This window comes from Streptopelia decaocto (genome assembly GCF_964273445.1).
Source record: "Streptopelia decaocto genome assembly, chromosome: 2".
Lineage (NCBI taxonomy): Eukaryota > Metazoa > Chordata > Aves > Columbiformes > Columbidae > Streptopelia > Streptopelia decaocto.
The window spans coordinates 134,402,125-134,425,150 of NC_138655.1; the positions used below are offsets into that span (position 1 = coordinate 134,402,125).

The following is a 23,026-nucleotide window of genomic DNA, read 5'->3' on the forward strand; positions in this document are numbered from 1 at the left end:
CTCAGTCATTTTTTCTGTAAGGGTTAGGCTGAATAAGACAGATAAAGTGTGGGATCTGTGCCCTCCTCCCCCTTTCCCTCCAAGGGGAGAGGAAGGATAGAGAGAACACGCTGTGAGGAACAGATGTGCCCTCCACACCCACAGTAAGTTTGCCTGTTATCCAAAAAGCTCTCAATGTTTTCAGTTTTCAGTGAACCTGGGAAAATGACAGAGATTGTTCCTGTCACCTCCACCTAGTTATCCTGAAGAAATCTGTGTAAGGGTCTAGTGTTTGTCCCTGTCTCCAGTAACACTTTTTGTAGGTGCTGTTGCTACATGGATTTTGTGGCTTCTGAATAATTTTAATGCAAATACTTTCTTTTTCTAAATTAATATATTTTAGTGATAAAGCCAAGAACATTATCGAGACCCTTTCAGAATACTGATGGGGCTTATACTCTCACAGCCCCCATGGGTTTTAATGGGAAGTGCCTGCCATTGTCTCACATTAAGCTTGTATATTCATTCATGTATATTCACACTAGCACATCATATAGCTCAAAAATATAGCTTGCTCTGGTATACTTTAGAGAAAACACAACCTCTTCCATAAAAAGCAGTGGTGAAGTGCACAGCTTACCTGCTCCCAAGTATCCAGCAACATGACATCATCTTCAGCCAAATCATCCTGAGTGAATTCTCCCGGGACCTCCTCAATCTAAAAAGGATATTATGTTTGGTGGGGTTTTTTGTTTTTTAATGATTTATCAAGATATTCCAATTTTGTGCAGACCAATGTTATTTTGTAAAGGATAAGTCCAGAAGCTGTTGTGTAATTCTTTTTGCTCCTAAAGAGTCGAGCCCTAAACTGATTTGATAACTGTGTCATGGGTGTTTCATTGAAAGGAAACAAATCACATTATTGCATGTCCTATAAAATCAGTTCTTAGTTTGTCAGAATTGATAGGATATCCCCAGGAGAGGCAAAGGTTTACACTGTAATTGTGACTATTGTTGAGACTGAGGTCTGCCAGAAAAAAGGGGACAGGGAAATTTTCATAGAGGACCTTGTACCAAACAAACTAAATAAATCAGCTGCTAACGGCTGATATATTCATGCAGCTTACACTCAACAATAAGGAAAATAAACTGCTTTGGTTTGCAGGTGTTGAGCTCAGTGATGAAATACATGCCCAAGCAAGCTTTGCAGGTACTTGACAACGAGACATTACAGTTGACTAAGCCATCAAGGATTAGTCCCCAAAGGAAAGGCAGACCTCTTGCTCCTTCTGAGGATGTTCAGGCAGACAGAAAAGCAGTTTAATGTTGTTCTGTATAAGGAGGAGTGATAATAACATAGCTACTGGTCAGCCCTCTACTTTTGAAGGACTGTCAAGGGTTTGGCTATGCTTGGTCATGTAGGAGTGTTAAACGGAGAATAAGCATATAGTGCAAAAGACATTCCTCTTCCCCAACCTGTGTTATGGTGGCCAGAAAGTCATAATGATCTGACCTGCCTCTTCTGGTGAGCTCTAATGGTGGTGATTCTGTTACTAGAGAAATGCTACAGGACAGATGAGGTTTCACAGAATTTGGAGGGAATTTAAAACAAAAACCAAACATATACATAGCTCTCAACAGACTGTTATAGAGAGGTTGGTTCCTATTACTGTGTTTCACAGGAATGTTTTAGAAGCTTGTTAGAAGAATACACTTTACTACTCTCATAAGATTTTGAAGTCCTTATTAAAGGATCCTTTTTGTTTTATCCCTCTCCAAATGAATGGGCTGTGCCTTAAGGAGATTGCAGAGTTGGTAGCCAGATATGTCCCTTACCTAAAAATTAGAGCATCCTTGCCAATCAGTGACATAGCATTGCCCTCCCAGAGTACAGTAAGTAATTAAGCCTGAATCACAGGCTTAACACAGAGCACACAGCTCTGGGTATTTCTGCTAAGGAAATAGGTCTTCCTGCCTCCTTGAGCACAGGCCAATACCTTCGAGGCATAATTACATGTCTTAAATCTATGGAAAATTTCAGACTGCTAGGGGTTTTTGGCAAGGGACATTTATTTTCTTCACCACCACTATCCAACACAAGGCACTGACCTGCACTTTCTCAGCAAAGTAATAGCAATCTGGCAGTGCTCTGCAAGGACACAATTGCGTTTGACTGGGCAAGCATCGCATCTTTTTGCACCTGCAAGCCTCTAGTCCCAGGCTGGAGCTGGCTCTGCGTGCAAACTTCTGCAGTATTAACTCTTCTGTCTGTCCTTTGCATTTGGATTGATTTAAAGCACCAAATGTCAATCCTCTAGCTCTTGCCAAGCACAGCTAACTAAGCCAGATCCCCAAATTAATTTCATGTCTGCTGATTCCTAAGGCAAAATGAACCAGAAACTATATAATTAAACAGAAAGGAAAGTACCCCTCATATACTCACAATAAATCTACCAGTCTTATTAGAACAACCATACAGGCGAGGGGGATGATCTTCAGCCTTTGTCAAGAGTTGTGATGAGGTCTGATATTTTTTTTTACCTCCAAGTGCTTTCCAGAATTCCTCTGAAATACACAATATATAATTTATTCAGCAGTGAATTTAACATTTAATGTTTTAGCTTGTTAGATACTCTTTCAAGAATCCCCAAACAGTATTTTTGCTGTCTCAAAGATGGCCACATTTTCTTACAGTTCTTCCTGCAGTTTGTCAACAATAAAAATATCACTTGCAGACCTAGAAAGAGCAACGTGCTATGTCTTTTTCCCCCTCTATGTACTCGAGGTAAACAAAGGACGGACCACATTCCTCTGCAGCTCCTTCTGCTGCCCTACAGACTTGCAGGGCATCGCACTGCTGGTGCATTAGCCACTTCTGGATAGATCTGTGTGATAAATGTCAGGTTGGATTTTCAAAGGCAGAGATTGAGCATATGCTTCTGCCTACAAAATATATGATCGCAAAAACAATTTAGGCTGTATCTCCACGCAGTGCGGTGTGTTCTCAGCTGCCTATTAGCAACCATGGGCCTCATACTGACCGGGTTCCTGGCCTTCATTAATCTTTGCAGTCTGGCATTTAAGAACGCTGGCAATGTGTTGAGCTCCTTGTTCCTCTTCTTTATTTGCCCCTTTTCCTACCCAGGTGTAGCCAGAGTTGTTTGGTAGTTTCAGAACAAAGACATCATTAGAGTTTAGTGACATTGAGTCAACATCAACCTAGATCAAAAAAGAAATTGTTTTATTCTCCATATTTTCAAATAACATGGTCACTATTTTGCATGTTTATATAAAATATGTAGCTAGATGTTAATCAGCTATGCTTTTTTCCTTTATTTTTTCCCTAGATTTATACTGATATAAATTAGAGAAGAACTTGAGACAGAACTACCGTGAAGGGCAAAACTTAGGACTGTTTGGCAGTAGGAAAGATTATCTCATAAAGTAGGAAAGACTGTCTCATAAGGGTTGCTGATTTCTTGTCTATTCTTCATCAGCTGACTGTTCACTATGTGTTTTCTTACAGTTTCTTCTGAAAGATGTAGATTGGTCACAGCCAGTTACATCATATTCTCTTTGATTTGTTGGACGGGTTGGTCACATAGAGCAGTGGATTTGGAGTCCTACATTCCTACCAGAAGCGACTACCCACCAAGATTAGTTGGAGAGGCTTGTGCAAGCTATACCATTTCCTATGGGGAATAAATTGTTTACTTAGCAGTGTCCTTACCTCAGCAATCCGAGTAATAGCTGCCAGGTTCCTGCGGATTTGGAAGAGTCGTGTGGGTGGAGCGGGTTTCTGACCTTCCTTCTTGGATGTCCCATCCTTGTAGACAATAAGTGGTTTGTTTTTGAACAAGCTCAGTAAATGTGCAGGCTCTTTGCCTTGGCTGACTCGGACCTGTACATATGTAAAGAAATGCAGTAAAATAAACAAAAGGACACAGGTAGTTCTTTTTGGTCTTTGTTGAATAGCATAGGGGACATTAGCCAATAATGCTAAGTACATTAGCACAAATGAGAAGTTGTAAGCTGAGAAGATCTAAAAATATAGTTCCAGACACATTAAAGTTAGAGCATTTGTGAGATTTTTTGTCAATCATGCTGACACAAAGACAAGATTCAAACTTCTAACATAATGTTTAGCTGATTAAAATGGCTGCTACCTACTGTAACAAGAAAATTACCCTTTTTTCAAAAGAACAGTAATTTCATAGAGTTTTATAGGGTGACTTAATTCCCCTGAAAAACAATCTTGGAAATTTCCGTGCCCTGTATTTAAGCAGAAGAGAACAGTTATTCACCCTCTTCATTAATTCTGTGTGTTTTATCTGCAAGAAGATGAAAAAGATGAGCATAAATCTATCTTTTAGAGGATAACATGGATGACAAAAATGAACTTCCGTTAGCTATGAAGAACAACTATTTTTAGGTTAATGCATGATAAAAGTTACTTGTATACAGCCGTTTAGTCTCCATTTATAACAATACCACCTGCCCAGGTGGAGGGCCGTGGCTCCCCACCTTTCACTCACAGAAAGAAAGGGAAAAAAGGGGAATAAGGCATGGTGTGTAGCCAACAGAGAAGCGGGGACCCCCAGCCCTGTAGCCTTGCCCGGTGAGGGCTGGGGCAGCGGGGCTGGGGTTGGTGGGGCCAGGGGCAGTGAGGGCTATGCTGGCTGCAGGAGCAGCTGCTTTTACTTATCCCACCACAGGACAGACCAGTAGCATTGCCTGATAAGGATATCCTAGGACATGTATACAGGATATCCGAGGACATGTATACTTGTAGGTGCCAAGCTGTGGCAAGGGTTTATAAATACCAAAAACAAAATAAATCCAAAGAAAAAGAACAAACCAACCCTCCTGTGGGAAACATGCCTACAAAACAAATGGGCGAATGACGTTTTAATTATCATTTGTACTGTAGTGCCATCTAGTGACCACAAAATATTACCTTTAAACCTGTCAAATAATGCTAATACAGGCGTTAAGCACTGGTAATATATTCTCCGTAGCCGTGTGCATGCATACAAATGCACACATGCATATATACATATGTGTGTATACATACACATACATATCTATATATTCCTAAATTAATTGCAGGCTAAAAGTACTTTTAAGTATCATGACTACTGCAGCAGGAGTGATCTCCTTCAGCTTTAATAAAAAGGCTTTTTAAGCACATTATTATTGTAGCTGTTAGTAGTAATACTATTATTACTGTGGTATTAGTATTGGCCTTATTTATGAGGCAGGACCATATTGTGCTGAACTCTGTCCAAATATAGAACATGTGTTAGGAATATTTCAAGGAGTAATTACCTAAAAGTGTTCTAATCATTAATATAATTTCAATAATAAATCATAACCAATTAATAACTACAAGTATGGTGTCCTATCTAAATTAACTGTACCTTGATGGGTGGGGGAAGCCCTTTACTCTGGTAATTAAGAAATGAGAAGCACAGAATTATCTCCTACTGCCTAGAAAATCTCTGCCCACCCCTACTCATCTTCCAGCTCTAGCCTCTCTGAGACAAGAGGAGACCTCTCACCTCCCTGCCTCCTCACCACTCTGCACTAGCGATGAAAGGTGAGTACACATTTTAGTCATGCTAGGGCTAACTCATCTCGTCACACCTTTTAGCTGCCAATGTCCTCCACTTTGCGTCGCGCACCCCATTTCTGCAAATGGGGATGTGCAAGCACTATAGGATAGGATAACCCAGGTTATGTTCCTCACTACAGCAGGACCAATCCAGACCCTGGAGCACAGTTTCTGCAGGCTCTCTCCTTCTGGCTGTCATGTGGCTTTCATGTGTCCCACTTTTGTCCCTCTAAAAGTCAGATGTCTTGTCTGAGCTAAACATCATAGCTTTCCACATAAGTGAATTGCCCTGGGAGGATCTTATCCTTTGGTCTCCACTGACCACATACAGAGTTTGTAAGGCTAGGCAGGACTAAAACCCAATTTTTAGACAGAGAAAGTCAAAGGAAGACAAGGCAGTTTCAGGTTGTTATATCTGTATTCTTCTGGACATCTACATTCAGGAAGGTTCAGGATGATTCAAATTGGAAAATCTCTAGTGACTTTAAAAAGAGCCCATGGTACTTGGCTAGATACAGGCCATGAGCAGCTGATATTCCCAGTCTTCAAATGCTACCTCATCCTTTTGGTTCTCATTAACATGTGCATATACTGCAAGCTCCATTGCATTTTATTTATGCAACAGACACTAACCTGCACAGCCTGACCATTCAATAACCGATCCAACTGAACAGTCAGAAATGCAGATGCAGTCAGTTCATCTCTTGTCGTATGGGCTCCTTGCCTGGGAAAGACAAGAAGAAAGGCAAGGGTTAAGTCCAGTTTCAAAATAATCCAGAGCTAACACCTCATGACAATCACACAGTAAACAACCTTGCATCTACATGTGGTTCTACTCAAAACGACATAAAGTCAGCATAAAATAATATCCACATGCTGGAGATCTGTGCACAGCCGACCAAACATACCATGTGTAGATGATCTGCCCTTTAGGGTAAGTGTAGAGGATAATGTAGCAGTCACCACCATAGAACTGTCCGTACGTCTCAGGTTCCACAGGAACCCTGCCACTGCTTTCCACACGCCAGATCTGGGGAAACAGAGAAATCACTGGAGAATGCTGAACTTCATCCTGAGACTCTTCAAGAAGCAATTTATTGTGTCATCCCTTGAGTGACCTTTGTTTCTGTTTTCTAGTGTTATAGAGTAAAACCAGGAAGGTTTCTTCGTGAGGAAGATAGATCCACCCTGCACCCACTGAATGAATGAATAATGACAATCAACAAGCCATTGCAGCACAGTTTGGCTTGATGCTTTAACGCCACATGATCACCTCATAATGCTACTTTGAACTTACTTTCTTAACATCTCAAGATGATAATAGGATATGAATGGCATAACATCATGATTCATCACAGAACTATCGTATCATTTGGGAGAGGCACACTATAGTCAGATAACACACTGTTAGAGGCAGATTTCTTACTCTTTGATTTACTACACCCCAGTTCAGTTAACAACTGTTCTCCAAAAACATACTGCTAAAAATATACAGTAAAAAAAAAAAAAACAAAACACCTTCAGATCTACGCTCTGGCACAAGCCTACAGACCATCCCAAGTATGAGGTTGGAAACCTAGAAAATATGAACTGTAGGTATTTTTCTTTTTCTACCAGAATCCCAACATGCAGATCTGTAGTCAGCAGGCTGTTTTGGTACAATGCCAAAGCAGCTCTGTGTAGTCCAAGGATGTTCCTGCAGTGGGATAAGCATAGATCAAGAAAGACTGTACAGTCAGTCACCTTTTTCTCTCCAAATCCAGGCTGAGAGACACACTATGAACTAAGAAGGCTCCTCTGGAAAGCAGATTGGATACATACATAAAGACACAGAACTAATTTCTGACTCCAAGGGCAAGTTTTCCCATTCCAGATTTCGAACTGATGTGAGCTAGGGGGTTTTCTTTAGGCTAAGTACCACATTTAAAGTATAACTTTCAGAAGTATTGTGAAAAGGTGAAGTGTTTCTGGTGCTCGATTTCTGTTGATGACTGGTAAAAAAAAATTCATAAGCACCAAAAAAACATGAGCCAGCATGCACTGACAAAGATACTCACTTTCTACTTCAAAGTACCTTTTCTGATGGTAGAAGAAACACTGCCACTAATGTAGTGTTACTCAACACAACAGAGCAAATGGCAAAACATAGAGTGGCAGCTTATCCCATAACAGAATAAGGTAGATAGGTAGAATACAATTTAATACAACACAAAAATTACCTCTACTTTCCCTGAACCGTCATCTACCATGTTATGCTGGGCAGCCATTTGTGGAGACTCATGTAACTTGGTAGCATCAAATTCAATCTGCTCAATTTTAGCCACTCTCTCTGTGACATATACTTTGCCAAAACCATCACTTTGATCTTTATCCTTCCAGTCTTTGAAAAATTGTTTGAAAATCGGTGTTTCACCTCCTTCAGGAAGGACTTGAATCTGAAATGAAGCAAGACATGTGAAATGGAACAAAAGCAAAACTGACAGTTACTTGAACATAAACTTTTCTGAATTACCTGTTAGTGAAACATTGCCCTTATGTCTTATAAGCCCTTACGAGTATTTTTTTGCTGATTTAAAAACAAAGTCTTTAACAGAGCACATGCTCTCCTGGTATCATCTCATAAATAGATCACACCTGTGTGTTGGCAGGGTAATTCATCTGCTGTATGAATTGTTCGGCATTCTTCATGGCAGCTTTTCTCTCTTGCGGGTTAGCATCTTTTCCTGGTTAAAACAGAAGCATAACAACACATGGGAAAGTAAAATGAGCTCACAGATCTTCCAAAAACAGGATGTCCTTGAGCCAGGTTCTCTTTGACATTGCTCTTGCCTCAGTCTTGAACGAACACAAATGCTGGACATAGCAGAGCAGTAAGATTCACACAAAGTTGAATGGCCAAAACAGTACCTGAGTGGCTTTAAAAACAGTCAAAATAATTTTCTTTTTTCTTAAAAAAAAAGCATTGTTTTTTGCTTAGTGAGTGTGTTTCTCTCAAAAAATGTTGTTCGTAATATCTGTGTGGTTCAAGTACAAGAACACTATGGCTCTTTTCTCTGAATCTTCCCTTGCTGGGCTGCAATGTAGTAAATAAAGCTGCTGTCCAGAGCTGCCTTCACTTCTTCAGGCAGTGCCACAGCCCAAGTAAAAGAAATTCCCATTTTGTCTAGCTGGCCTGTGCAATTTACCACCACCCTTCCTTATCCATTGCTCCTTGTTCAGCCCTGCTCAGTGTCAGACATCTCTGAAAATCTCTGCGGGATGATATTGTGTTATCAGGTCTGTGGCCCAGCTGGCTGTCAATGACTATGCTCCAAAGACCTCTTAGTCTAATAAGATGCTCTGATAAGCTATTCATTGTATTCCATTTTGAATGAGACTATTAGCGAAGTAATTCACACTCAGCTTTGCGGTCTGAAGATTTCCAGCAGAGATGATAACTGCAGCCTCCCAGTGCCAGGGTGAGACTCACAGACTAATGGGTTTCTTCCACACGTTATTGTTACCAACAGTAGTAAAGTGAGAATGCACAGAAGAGCACATGGAGCCACATTCAAAGAGCCTAAATTGTATTTTATTTATTTGATGGCTGATCCCATTGGCTTGGTTCTTCCAGAAGCTGTCAGAGCATGAAAACCAGGTATCGGAGGTCAGGCAGACCTTGGGCCATCTGAGCACAAGGCTCCCAAAATGCTCTCTTTTAAAGAATGTTTCCCTCCCTCCTCCTCCCCCCCAAACTGGAGAAGTTTTCAAGCAAAATGCTGAAAATGCTTCCTGGAATGACTTCAGCAGTTTGACAACTGCGTTGATCAATTATATGCTATTGCACATGGTAAAAAGAAATGCAAAGGCTGCAGAATAATTAATACACTGCCTCAGACAAAAAAGGGGAGATACTCAGCACTGAATGCAATGGCAGCACCACAACAAACCAGCTACAAGGTGTCCAGACCTCATTCCCCAGTAGTATTCTCCTGGAAAATGTTCAGTCAAAGCAATTGCAGACACTGCGATGAGCACCGATGATACCACAGAGAAAAAAAAAAAAAAAAAGAAGCAAAGTATCTGCAAGCTTATGCTTTTAGTTAGTGCCTGACACACACACCGTTCAATTTCACACCTCTGTGGAGCAGTGTATGGAAATATAGTATCTACCCATTATCAAACCTTCAGTGTCCAGATTTTCTCCCAGAAGAGAGGGGTTTTGTGACAATATGAAGGACTTGTAGAATTCTTTGTTTGCTTTGTAATGACCACTTAGATAAGCATTTAAGCACCCAAGCTTACAGATACCCCCGAACCAGCAGGATCCTTAGACAAGACTCAGTGTTCTGAGGCCCTTGACTAAGTGAGCAATCCTTGTCCACTGACCACACCAAGGAAGAAATGTGTGCAGGGTGCTGGGTCCAGCAAGTATTAAATTCTTGTTCGTGTCGCAAGGGTGTTACATCAACTCCTTAGATATGTCAGTGTAGCTTCTGCATTTGCAACAGAAGTGATCTCTTACCTTTCCACACAAAGATCTTCCTTGCAGCACCATTGTCCAAAATGAAGCACTCCTCAGACAAAAGCATAGCCATGGAGAAGGGGTTTTCCTCTGCTACCACGGACACCTTCATGGATCCACTTGCATCCGACACCTAAGAAAGCAATCAGTTGAAATTTAGATCAGCTCTGGCTTTTATAACCAAATGAATTTCTGCTCCCCAAATTACTGTAAAAATCAGTCACTATTCCTATATAAATGGCTGGGAAAGTAAGGTAGGCTAATGTTTTTTGTTTGTTTCATTTCATTTTACATCCAACAGAGGGAGATGTAGTGTTAATTTTAGTGAGTTTTTTGGATCCCTGCCTCACAACTTCTTAAAATAAATGGGTTTCTCTTCCATTTTCAATTCAACTGCTCATTCAGTGAACACCTCTACAGTTAAAAATGTGTATTTTCTTCAGCCCCTCCTATATGCTCAGCTGAACTGGTGGAATCCCTAGGTGTCATCTTCTGCTACCAAGCAACCCACATTGAAGCCAAAGTTACACATACATGGTGAACAAGAGCATTTGAAATTATAATTGAAATAGTCCTACATTGATTGTAATAAGTGAAATACCTACATTTATAACCTACATTTTTTTAATTGGAAACTGTAATATAAGACCTGTTGCAGAATCTGCTTTGTAACCTCTACCACCACTGTAAGTTCATTTAAAACCTTTTAAAATTCACACTTGCATGGCTGAAAAGACCAGTTATTGCTACTGAAAATAAGTTATTACTATTGTAATAACTTTTATAGCAGTCTTTATTTCTTTCATAATTAAATATTAATTTTAAATACACCATTATATCTTCTATTGTATATTATGAAGTCAGAAGATGGAAATTACCACTGCATATTAAAAAAAAAAAAAAAGCTATTTTACGTACTGTGAGGGCTCATCATAGACCTATCTCCTGACTTAGGCACTCAGTGTTACATTGCAGCACATTTGCATTTAGCTAACAGCGCTCTGGACCCAGGTACTTACAGGAATTTATTAGATATCCACAGAATTTTCTGAGAGTTCTAGGGATTCCAAAATTCACTGCAAGCACTTTTCTCCAGTATTGTCTTGCTACAATGGTCCTGATCGTACCTGCAGGTTTTATCTTTTTTTTATTTTTTTCCTAGAACCCTACTCTAAACATAAACGTATGCCAGATTTTTTTGTAGGAATGGAATGATTAATGGGAACTAAAGACAGCACATGGACAAAAAAGACTAAAAATGTACTTGTAAGAATGATCATATTGGCTTCTTGTAAACTCCAGACACACAGATGGGTAGAGGAAGAATCATGAAACGGGCAGGGAAAAATGTGGCTCTGTCCTGCTGTGGTCTGTGGGATGCAGGAGCTGCAGAAGGAGTCACCTACCCTCTCCCACCTTTACAGCAGTGGCTTCAAAGCCACTGTAGGTGGCACCTAAAAGGTCACACACGCGGAGATCCAGTGGCACTTAGTGCTGTCAGGGTGTTGCCACCTGTTGACCAAACCCTTCTTGTTAATTAACTATGGGGAAGGGAAGGAAGGACATGGCCCGGCACTGACAGATTCTTCTCTCTCACACAGGGCAACCTCATCGCATGAGCCAAAGTGCTGACTGAAGAGAAAGGTCCAGATCTCAATGCTAATGAGAGCTTGTCGAATAAAGAAAAAGTCTTCTTGCAGTCTTCAGAAGAAAATAATCTTTTTTTAATTGGTAGTGGGGAGGATAGTCTTTTCTAGATTTCATTAAAAACATCCGCCTTTTCCAAATACATTCTCACTTCATTTCTCAAGTGGGAGAATATGAAAGAAAGGGGAGCTGGAGGGTGGCAGAGAGGGAAAGAGAGAGAGAGAGAAAATACAGGCTTGGAAATAGTTCTTTTTTTTTTTTTTTTCAGAAAAAGAAAAAGGAATAGTTCTGTAACCTTGTGTATAGGCAAGATACTGTATTGTTAGTTCAAAGAATAAATTCCATGCCTCTTCTAGGAAAGAGCAGTATAGCTAGCATGATGTGAGGAAAAATCAGAACTTTACTGAATATCATCATAAAACTTCTACTGATTTAAATGGAGCAAATACTTAATCCATTTTTGTTTATAGGTAATTTTTCTGACAGTGGCAATGTCCTAGTCAGCTTTAAGCCATTGCAGTTGAGGAAGGAGGAAAATGGCATTGCAAAAGAAAAGAGTTTTGCATTCAAATTCCTTTGGATTTAGAAATAAAATCTAACATAACTGTCCAACTAAGAATAACTAAATTATATATGACTATTAAAACTCTCACTGTTAAAATCAAGAAGCCAGGAAACATAGTTTGATTTAAGACCAGCTAGTTCATCTTTAACCTGCACTGAGTGGTTCATAGGCCATGCTTGTTTCCTGAGTAAACAGGAATAATCCATTTTTTTCCTCAAATTTTCTGGGCTGCCTTGATTAACATATTTTGAGAAAACACTTGTCCATTGGCTGCAAACCAACTAACACAACTGCAGTTCTGTACCTGAAGCCAGAACTCCATATATGAGGCATGAATGAATGCATGAATACTGTTGAGTGTACCTAACTAAAATAAGTAAATAAATAAATAACTTACCATATATAGTTTAGCACTTCTCCTGTTTGTAATATCAGCCAGCTCATCATCATCATCATCACAGTCGGGAAGTGCTGGCTTGCTCCCTAAAACCTGTGTGGCAAGAGAATAACAAATTCAATGCAGAGGTACAGTAGGTGCTGCAGTATAAATACCTAAACACTGCGATGCATTGGCCCAGTAATCAGTTAACTGGGACCATCTTTACATATAATCCAATTGAAATCCAGACTCATGGGTGACTTGTTAACAAACATATGGATAATTTTAAATAACCGCATCAGATCTCCAGCAGCTTTAGGTCTACATGTTATCTTTCCTGCAGGCCAACTTGCTGGTCATCTATAGACTAGGATAGGAAATAATATAGAGAGGAAAGCTTCAACGGATACATACACAAATACACAGAATAGAAAGGTTTCTGTGGTCCTATTCTATATATGTGTTTATATGTCTGTCTTCCCCTTTTCCTCCCAGTAACTTCTGAACTGTCAGCAAGTACGTCTTACAATTTTTGGACTGACATTACTCTTAAAATGTTTAGCAATCCTAAAATTAAATCAGACAAAGTGAAATATATGAGTTGAAATTATATTTTTAAATATTTCAATTGACAATATAAAATATCAGATGAGTTCAAAAATCTTAAAAACTACAGATTTTTAATCTGTTAAGGCAGAAAAATGAGGTAAGGTCTTGAAAAAATTTATGGGGTGAGAAAAACATTTTCCTGCTCCACCACCGGAATATCAATTTTAACACTGTGCTTGTTTTGCATCTTAGTGCTTTTACACCATGGGTAATGTTATAACAACTATCACTGCAATAAATGCACAGAGGTTCATCAAGAATATGTTATAGTCAGGTAGTCATTATGAGATCCTACTTACCCTTTCTTAATGATCTTTCCTTAATGATTCATAGATGACTAGATCAAAATGTTACATACAGAATATTATGGATTTCTATGAAATTATGTCCTAGAGTGGAGGTAGAAGTAATTGATACATCTGAGTAACTAAATATTTACATCAAGTACAAGGGCTGTGCCCGCCTTCCTATTGACACAGCACATTTGTGTATAACATGGAGTCATATGAAAAACCACTGTAAATATTTGATAACAGGGAAGCCTGACAAATCATATAGATGCAAAGTATTTGGAAAAAAATATAGCCTAAATATTTAATATTAATCTGCCATCTGTGAAGTTTACTGACCTGGTAAAGCCCCTAAAATAATTTTTTAAAAAGCCCCGTTAAGTGTGATTGCTGCAATTTAAGCAAAACTATTTTACTGGTGATGCATTGAAGAAAAGAAAGTCATGCCCTGAGTGTTTCAGAAAGATGTTACCAGTAGCTCTTCAGTAGCTATCAGTCAGCATTTCCTGAATTCATGCTACATGGCTGCAGATTTATTAATGTATAGGTCAAGTGGGGCTTTTCACACTAATCAGCAGCCTACACACAAGCAGTACAGCACCACCAATAATGTTGTATTTATAATGCAAGGGTCAGAAAATTGCCAAATAACAGGCGTGCCTCTTTACCTGAACAGACACTGAATACTTTTGAAGCTTTTATGACATTTGACTTGCAGTAACAATAAAGACGATAAAGGAGTCCTGTTAATAACATTTCCAGAAGTTCATACTCACTAGTTCCCTGCTTAACCAGGTATTTACAGAAAACCAACCAAACAAAAAACCCAAAGAAACACAAAAAATTGTGAAGAAGATGATACATCCAGAAGATGATACAAGTTTAAAATGATGGGAGACACGTGAAGACACCAAATGTGAAGAGATGCAGCATGCACTATATATACACTCAATATATGAAGTGATACACTATGAAATACATATAGTTAGTACACTTTTGTATTGCTAGAAACAACTTATGTCATTCCCAACATGCAATAATTTCAGACAGTTTGTCTTATAGACTGGAGGATGAGGCAGATCATGGCATAAAAAAATTCTGTGCTTAAACAGAAAGCAATTTATGCTGAAAAAAAGTGTTAAGCTCTGTCCCAAATAAATGCCTTCCAGAGAAGTTGTCTTTCCTCCTCCTAAGGCAAACTCCAGTGCTATGGCTGAGCCCACGTAGCCACACATATGCCTGGATGTTATGACAACTGATAATTTTATCAAGAAGTTTATGAAATGTGTATTGAACAACAGCTAACTGCTATGCTGGAATTGGGTTGTATCATTACCTAAGCATATGGCTGGCTCAGTTGGAGCTCTCCAGGGCACCTCACCTTTATAAAGATAATTCTCATGTGATGCATCAAAAAAGAAAACAAATCATGCCAGCTGAGACTATAGTCAAAGGCTCACAAAGCTTTTCAGCAAGGTTCTGCAATAAAAAGACTTGAACCAACAGATAGTTTAAAGGACACTGAGTCTTCTGATTCTTATCTACATATTCTCTTAGTTTCACACAAATCCTATGGTAGCTATAGACACAAGACACTGCTCATATAATTCTCTCTTTACAGACAGTCTGGTTGCTCTACTGGGTCTTTACATCTTAGATTCAGTGTACTGACAGCCCTAGGCTGGCTCTCCTGGGCTGCTCTGAGGTTTGAGACCCTGACTCACAAAGCTTCCAAGAATTCACACCCACAAATCCACCCTATGCACCTGAAAACAGCAGCTCTCTCTTGGGGACGCAAAACAGCCTAGCCACGCTTTTCCCTGGACATCAACCATGTTGTCGACTTCAAACCATACGTCTCATAAACACACAGGTGCATGCACAGGTTTTGAAAACACTTTTTAAATTATTATAATTATTATTATTATTCTTTATTCCAGTAGAAATAATCTAAAGGATAATTACGGGCCCTGAAAGCACACCCATGCCCCAGCTTCTGCATTCTTTGAGCTTAGCATCTTTCTTTGCAGCTGCTCATTTCCAAACAACAGAGACTCTTCATATCACTTAACTATTTCTGCTATTGACAGATTAAGGTGTCAAAACATCCCTCGCTCTCTGTTGCTCCACCACAAGATGAGGCTTAACCTCTCCCCAGCATTGCTTCCTGCGTGCAGGTTCATCAGAGTCCTGAAGAAAAGCATGAGCAGCTCTGGCCTCAGCAAAGGCACACAGAGGAGTAGTGCCGCTTTTCTGCAGTGACCGCTGGTGTGCGTACTCTAACTTCATGGTATATGTGAGGTTGTTTAACCACCCAAGGCTTAGTCTGCTCCGTAGCTATCTCAGAAAAAGATACGCCTAAAGCTGGTTAGAGTAAAGCCTACCTTGCTTTACATGGCTATACCTAATGCCAGCCTACCTCTCAATGACAGCACTAGACTGCTGAGTTAGCCTTATTTTAGCAAAAGTATTAATTAATTTCACACCTTCAGACGTTGTCTATGAGGGGTATAACAGGAAGTCAATCTGCATTAATTTAAAAAGTTTTGTTTTGTTAAGTTCTGTTAAAGCTCTGTGTTGATGCTCTTCAGCTAGCTCAAGAATATCAGAGTAGAAACCAACAGAACATTAGTTCCTCTACAACAACTGCCCAAGTTCACTCTTATCTTGTGGTAAATGCAATGTAGCTTATCCTGCCTGCAAAACCATAATAGCTTTTCATATTCTTATGTGCACAAGCTCTTCTCTGTAAATATCTGTACCCCCTCAGAGAAGTGCAAAATACAGACCCAAAGCTTTTACTGACAAGTGTAATTCCACTCTGTTGCCCTTAAAAATGAATAAAAGCAATCACAGACAAGTTTTCTAATCTGTAGGAATGTGACAAAGTAAATAATTAAAAATAAGCTCATCAAAAGAAGAAATTTAGCAAACATTGCCTTCATAACTGGAGAAGCCAGCTCTGCATCATAAAATAGTTATTAATTTAATGAGAGCAAGAAGTTTAAAGAGTTCAGTGAGGCTGAAAATCCAACTAGGAAAACAATACCTGAAGAACAGGTCAGGTGAAGGTTAATTAAGAGAGAAAACCAGTTTTGTACAGTTTAACTTGTGTACACTAGCACTGTGTTTGTGTTTCTTCTTACTATACACAGTTTGGGTTAGGTTGCTGAGTCTGAAACTGAACTATTTGTTGTGGCTGTGATCCCAAGTGTCAGTTCTCAAAAACACACTCCGATGCCCCTCTTTATATGCTAAGAGCATTAGAAAGAAAAGTAAGATATTTACATAGCTTAAAGCTGTCTTGTGGCCCTGACATTTTATTACTTAATACTTCTGGAAAACAAGCAGGATCAGTAGCTCGTCCTTTCTTGCAGGCTGTGACATAAGCAAGCATATCCTGCTCCTGCCAGCTCAAGGGACATGTGTAGTCTGTGACAGGGAATAAATCCTCTGTGCAGAACAGCAGGTCTGAACTAAAGGCTCAGCGTGAACTCATTGGTACATAAAGGCTTAGATTTTTATTAACCTTCTTCAAAGCAAATAAATATATTACAAGGAATCTCTCTCTGAAATAAATATCCCCCAAATATCTACACCAGTAACCAGTAAAAGGAAAGAATCAAGCAGAGAGGGGAAAGGATGAACATGATGCGGCCTAGTAACCACCTGGCTGACCCTGGTACCAACATAGACGCATGCCAAGAGGGTCACCAGGCAAGGATGGCTTTAGGGCTTTGCTGCTAAAGCAATCAGCTACAGTTTCTTTTCTAATCATTCTGGGTTACTGGTTCTCCTGCCAGAGCACAACCACTGCAGAGGATGTTCTGGTCCAGACAAAAACGACTTTTGACATTGGCCAGATTATGAATAGCTGAATATGCTTATTTCACTGGTTATTGTAACCTGGAACTCTTCCCATCAATCTGAGCAAGCATTCACACTCCCAACAGGGAAAAAAATTCCTTTCAGTAAACTGTTCCCAGGTAGCTAGCAGGGTTTCTGTCTGAAATTGCCTCTCACTAGCAATTCCAGCAACAACAGATGTCATTACATGCTCACCATGAACACAAGACCTCCCACCTCCCTGAACAGAGGCTGAAAATATGATGGAAACAGCCATAATGTACTAAGAAAAGGACACAAGGATGTTTTATGCTAACAAATGGTTCTGGCACGTTGTTACTTTTTGTTTGTTTGTTTTACCATGTAAGTTATTGCAAGGACTTCCTGGTATTAAGGTACCTGATCTGTATGCATTTGGCTTGCTATAAAATAGCAAAAGGCATCAGTTGCTAACGGCACTTTTGACACATAAATTACGGCCTACGTTTTTAGCCAGTTTCTGTTGTCTCAGGAATTTCAAATGCAAATCATAATTTTATTCATAGCTCTGTGCTTAACTTCCTAAAAATAGGGCATTAGGCTTTGTCAGTTTTTCATACCATATTTGCAACTTTGCATATCTGTGTGGGATAATTTGAATATAAAGCCTTTACTGGTATGATAACTATATTCTAACATTCATTTTCTGCTCTGTGCAACAGGCCATGGATAACATGTTCACAAAAAAAGGTATCTAGATCAGTCCTGAGAGTACAAATTTGATGTTTTTCAATAGTTTGCCTCCGAGGTAAAACAAGCTACCTTCTGTCCTGCTGGGACTGCACAGCTGGCAGTATCTAAGCAACCTATTTACACTGAGATCAGGTATGCATGAAATTAGTTGAGGAAACCCCCAGCCTATATTAACTTCAAATGTCTGGCTTTCAGGATGCCTCCAAGATGAACAGTGATCTAAAGAAACCAGGAGGGTGAATGGCAGTAATTATGCAAACATAGCAGAATATTTGTAACCATTATGGCTGCTGAAAATTGAGAATCGAGCTGTTCAGCGACCTGCCTACCTGCAGCATATTAAAAATACAGTAAGTAATCACCCTTACATCTTTTGTGTATTTGTACTAATCACTTCTACCTCATTTTTTAATCTTACTCCTTTGTTACATTCTCTGATACCAGCAGAAGTATTAGAAATGAGATCTGAATCCCATAGAGACTTGCACATGTGCTTGAGATGCCCGTTTCTTCTGCTTTATTGGGACAAAGTTAGGCACACGCTGAAGTCTTTGCAGCTTTGCAGATCTCAGTTTGAAAGCCTGGCGGACAAAAAAAACTTCTGTGCTGCATGACAGTGCATGCTTAAGTATTGGAAAAGAATGGAAATAAACCAGCAACTGATACCAACAGGGAGCTCCAGACACAAGGATTATTTATCTGCTAAAATCCACAAAACTCCCAGCTTTTCGTTCCTTAAGTGCCTTTACTTTTGCAGCAGGGCATTTGCAGTGCCACCATGCAGGCTGGACCATGCCCACAGTGGGTTAAAAAGAGGAATATGGCAAACACTTTGCAGGTGATTGGCAGCCAGGGACCCTGCAGGAAAACCAGTGTTCCCAGTGGCTGGATGGAGAGGCTGGAAGCTGTGATATGTAGCAGCATCAGAGCGAGCAGAGCGAGCTTCAGCAAGGTGTTTCAGCACTTAGTCCATGAGATGAGAAGGTGGAAAACTCAGGGCACTGAAATACTTTCCCCATGCACCACTGGCTGTATGGACAAGCTCAGCATTTCCAGTCCCATACAGCCCAATAGATCAGGTATGCTGGGGGATCCTCTCTGGTGCGACACCCAAACTCTTGCATCCAAGACAGAGCACAGATTTGGACTCTTAACATTTAAGAAAGCAAATCAGAGAGTATTTTGATAAATTTTCTCTAATGTCTCCTCATGAATCTTGAAATAAATTTTTATTAGTACAGAAAAAGAGAGCAAGAATGTTTCTTTCACCTGGTTGCATAGGGGATATATCCTGTTTAGCTCCTTACAAATAATTTCCTCCAGCTAGTTTAGGTGCCCTCCACTAACTAATTTCTGGTTTTAGGTTGAAATTTTGTGTAAAGGAGGCAAAATGTTCAACAAAGGGGCTATGATTTAGAGCTCTTAAAAATTAGAAGTTCCAGCATTGATACTGCAGTATTTAAATTCATCCTATGTAATTTTATCTACCTCTCATTTTTACAGGCAAAGCCAGGTTGTATCAAAGTCATAGGCAGTTATGTAAACAAAAGTCCTGCCCCTAATAACCTGCTTTGCAGAAAACACAATAATTATATTTACATATTTCTTCAGCATTACACGCTCGGTGGTGGTGGTAGAAATACTGAACTGATCCCACAACACATGGAACAGTTTCTTCTGTACAGCTGTTCTTCGCCCATGCCAAAATGTGAGAGGACTTTTACTCCAGTGTTACATGGACTCGACAGAGAACAGCAACCTGTTTTCAGCCTCCTCTGAAAAAAAACTACAAAATTTTCCTCCCAGAGACCTTCCTGCATTGCAGAACTTTCACTGAAGAAAATGCAAAGGCAAACTTGAGCAGAGATCCCTTGCGAGTTGCTCTGTACAGGGGCTGTGATGAGGCAGTGGCAAAAAAAAACAAAAAAAAAAGAAAGAGAAAAGAAAAAAAAGGGAAAAAAAAAAAGAAAAAAGAGGAGAGGAAAGGGCAAAGGGCGGGAAAGGAGAAAAGGGAAAAGAGAAAAAGGAAAAGAGAAAAAAGAAACATTCCTTTCAAGGTATATTTATTTTGGGGAGATGCTGGATTCCAAGAACAGCATATCTCTCATCTTTTTAGACAACAAGGAAACTCTGCTCTTTCAGTTCTCCATGAAATCCTCCCATTGCTAGAAATTACACGGAAATAACTGCTAACAACTCCACGTGGAGATAACTGCTAACAACTCTTTTCTTTGGCCTTGTCTTCTTAATTATGCTCATTTAATAACTGAAAATTATAGTGCGCTTTCATCAATAGATTTCTTGATAGTCTAGCACAGAAAGGAAAAATGCCATTAAAAACTCCATTAATATTCTAACATGTGATTATAAGATTATAATTGACTAAAGTGGTAACCCCGCAAGCACTACAGCTGCTGAAGAAGAAAACATAACGAAGATGAGTGGGTTTCTTACCCACAAGAATGCAAACCAAACATGTTATAATTTAATTGTGAGCACTTCCAGAAATGCCTTTTGATTTAAAAAACTCACTAAAATACCTAGTATAGAAGTATCTTTCCTAGCATCAGAAATTAGGTTTTTAACTATCTATTATTAGAGCTGTTCATAAACTATTTAGTTCCTGCCATGCAGTACAATACATCTGAACATTTTCTGAAGTAAAATTTCTAATGCAGGCACTGAAATCTGTATTTAGAGACTTAATTGAAAGCCTGACTTTCAGATGTACTTGCCACCTGCAGCTCCTATTCAATTCCCTGTCATTTAAGTACCTGGCCTCAGGCAGCCAAGGCTGAAGCTTTAAGAACAATTTGCAGTGTTGCTGATGAATCCTCCTTACCAGCCTTTGCTGTTCTTGGGCAAAACCCCTGCTGATTTTCTGCTTGGGCCTGAGGATAACACTAGGCCAAATACTCAGCTGGTGCAAAGCAGGTAAGCTACGCTGAAGTCCAGGCCATGCGTGAGATCAGGTTGCATAACTGAATCCTTTAAATGCAAATTTGCATCAAGAAAAAGGACTGTCCTTAATGAAGGAGATACACTAAGTAATTAGAAAGAAAACAGGATGCCTGGTTTTGACAGCTTGAAACTGGCTCCCTGCAGAGCAAGGGGTTTGTACTTTGTATCCACATTCATAGCCCATCATAAATTTTAATTAAACAGTATAATGATTGTAAACTTCCACTCCTCAGATTGGACAGATGTTGCTGTGAAAGGAGCACAAGCATGTGTAGTACTCTCCCCCCTGGACTATTCTGAGTTTATACCCTACAAACGCATTACTCAAAATGTGAAAATCCAAACTGTGTTTTTGCTGATGTCTGCATGTATCCAAAACTGTTCCAGTGAAGAAGTGTATTTGTCTTCCTCAGGGGTACATTTGACCCATAGTTTCAAAGCAGCCTGAGAAAGTTACCTGTTCATCTGAGTAGCAAGTGCAACTACAGCTATTAACTAAAGCTGGTAGTTCTGTTATTTTCTGCCCATTAGCTTTCTTAAGTCTTTACATTCTCATGAATATGTAGTTAACTTTTGTGTGTGAGTCTGACTGCTGACTGAGTCCTTGCACTGGGGACTGGCACAATTCCCATTGTCCTCACCCCTCTGTCCACAGCTTCATTTTTCTTCATACATGACCATTCAATAGTGCCTCTGCATTGGGACTGAAATTCATTTCTAGTATTTATTTCATTATACTACTTATGCTTCCATATTCCCAAAGACATATACAATTTGCCCTAATATTTCTGCATTAAGGTACTTTCATATTGGGCAGTTTCTTGCTAGTGAATAGGCCACGCTGGACGATAATAGTTATATGCAAGTCATTGCTTATGAAATCATGGCATTTGAGTAAAACAGTGTACAGGCTACATGATTAAACAATTGCTTAATCCCTAACAAATGCCTGGAATTTGTATTCCACAAAAGAAGTTAGCCCTCTTCCTCCTCCTGTGTATGCCTCACTCCTACTGTTCCTCCACTCCTCTGTGTACAAAACAAACCAGCCTCTCCTTAGCATAACTTCACCCCATAATACAACCAAAAGCAAGGGCACAAAAAGAAATGGTTATACCATGAGAGCAGCAGTAGTTTTTGCTTTTGCAGAGCTGTGATGGTAGATCCTGCTCTTGCTGGGAAAGAAGTAGGTACCAAAACAGGGGCAACACGCTGCTCTTCGAGCCTTATGCAATCATTCATGTGACAGGACCGGACACGGCAGGAACCCACCAAGCTCCTTCCAAGAAGCATGCCCTTGCACTGTCAAACCCATTTGTGCTAGTCACAAGCCACAGCAAGCCTTAGTTTTCCCCAGTTACCTCACTGTGATTTTCCCCAGTTACCTCACTAGAAGTTCTCCTTGTTTTGTAGCAAATAATTTTTAGGGTCTTGAATTTAACACGGAAGGAGAGGGTGGTCCTGTTTTTGTGTCTGTATGCTCAGACATCTATCCAGCTAATTTAAGGTTTACCAGAGCTTGACATTGCAGCAACATTTGCATTATTTGGATCTCTACAGCCTCTGTAACTTTTGGGCTCTTATTTTTTGTGCTCTTGAGATGTTATCCACATGACCAAGTTAGAACAGTGTAGTGCTACCAGTTCCTTCCAGTTACAGAGGTAGAAAGGTGTGACTGGCTGTAATATGATCAAATCATTCCCATACCTCTGAGTGAAGTATTTATTCACACCACAGGCAAAAACAATCATCACTGAACACAATGGTGTTCAGGAGTTCTCAGAATGCAGCATTTCTTACGAGCTTGAAAGAAGAAAGGAGGAGGAGAAAGCCTGCGTTATCAGAAAGGAGGAAGAGGTTCCCCTCTGTTGCTCAATATTTAAACTAGCTGAATATTTAC

The 23,026-nt window shown here is 39.7% G+C and overlaps 1 protein-coding gene across 1 annotated transcript in view; it reads right to left on the reverse strand.

The window, feature by feature from the left end:
• SCIN (scinderin) overlaps positions 1 to 23,026 on the reverse strand; it is a 50,605-nt gene that overhangs the window by 3,546 nt on the left and 24,033 nt on the right. Inside the window, exons 5-14 of the mRNA XM_082046831.1 lie at positions 12,707 to 12,799; positions 10,098 to 10,230; positions 8,228 to 8,316; positions 7,813 to 8,028; positions 6,502 to 6,623; positions 6,227 to 6,317; positions 3,710 to 3,880; positions 3,021 to 3,198; positions 2,423 to 2,544; positions 620 to 697 (exon numbers count right to left, since the gene is read on the reverse strand). Of these exons, the coding sequence (XP_081902957.1) occupies positions 620 to 697; positions 2,423 to 2,544; positions 3,021 to 3,198; positions 3,710 to 3,880; positions 6,227 to 6,317; positions 6,502 to 6,623; positions 7,813 to 8,028; positions 8,228 to 8,316; positions 10,098 to 10,230; positions 12,707 to 12,799 (1,293 nt within the window). The remainder of the gene's footprint in view (positions 1 to 619; positions 698 to 2,422; positions 2,545 to 3,020; positions 3,199 to 3,709; positions 3,881 to 6,226; positions 6,318 to 6,501; positions 6,624 to 7,812; positions 8,029 to 8,227; positions 8,317 to 10,097; positions 10,231 to 12,706; positions 12,800 to 23,026) is intronic.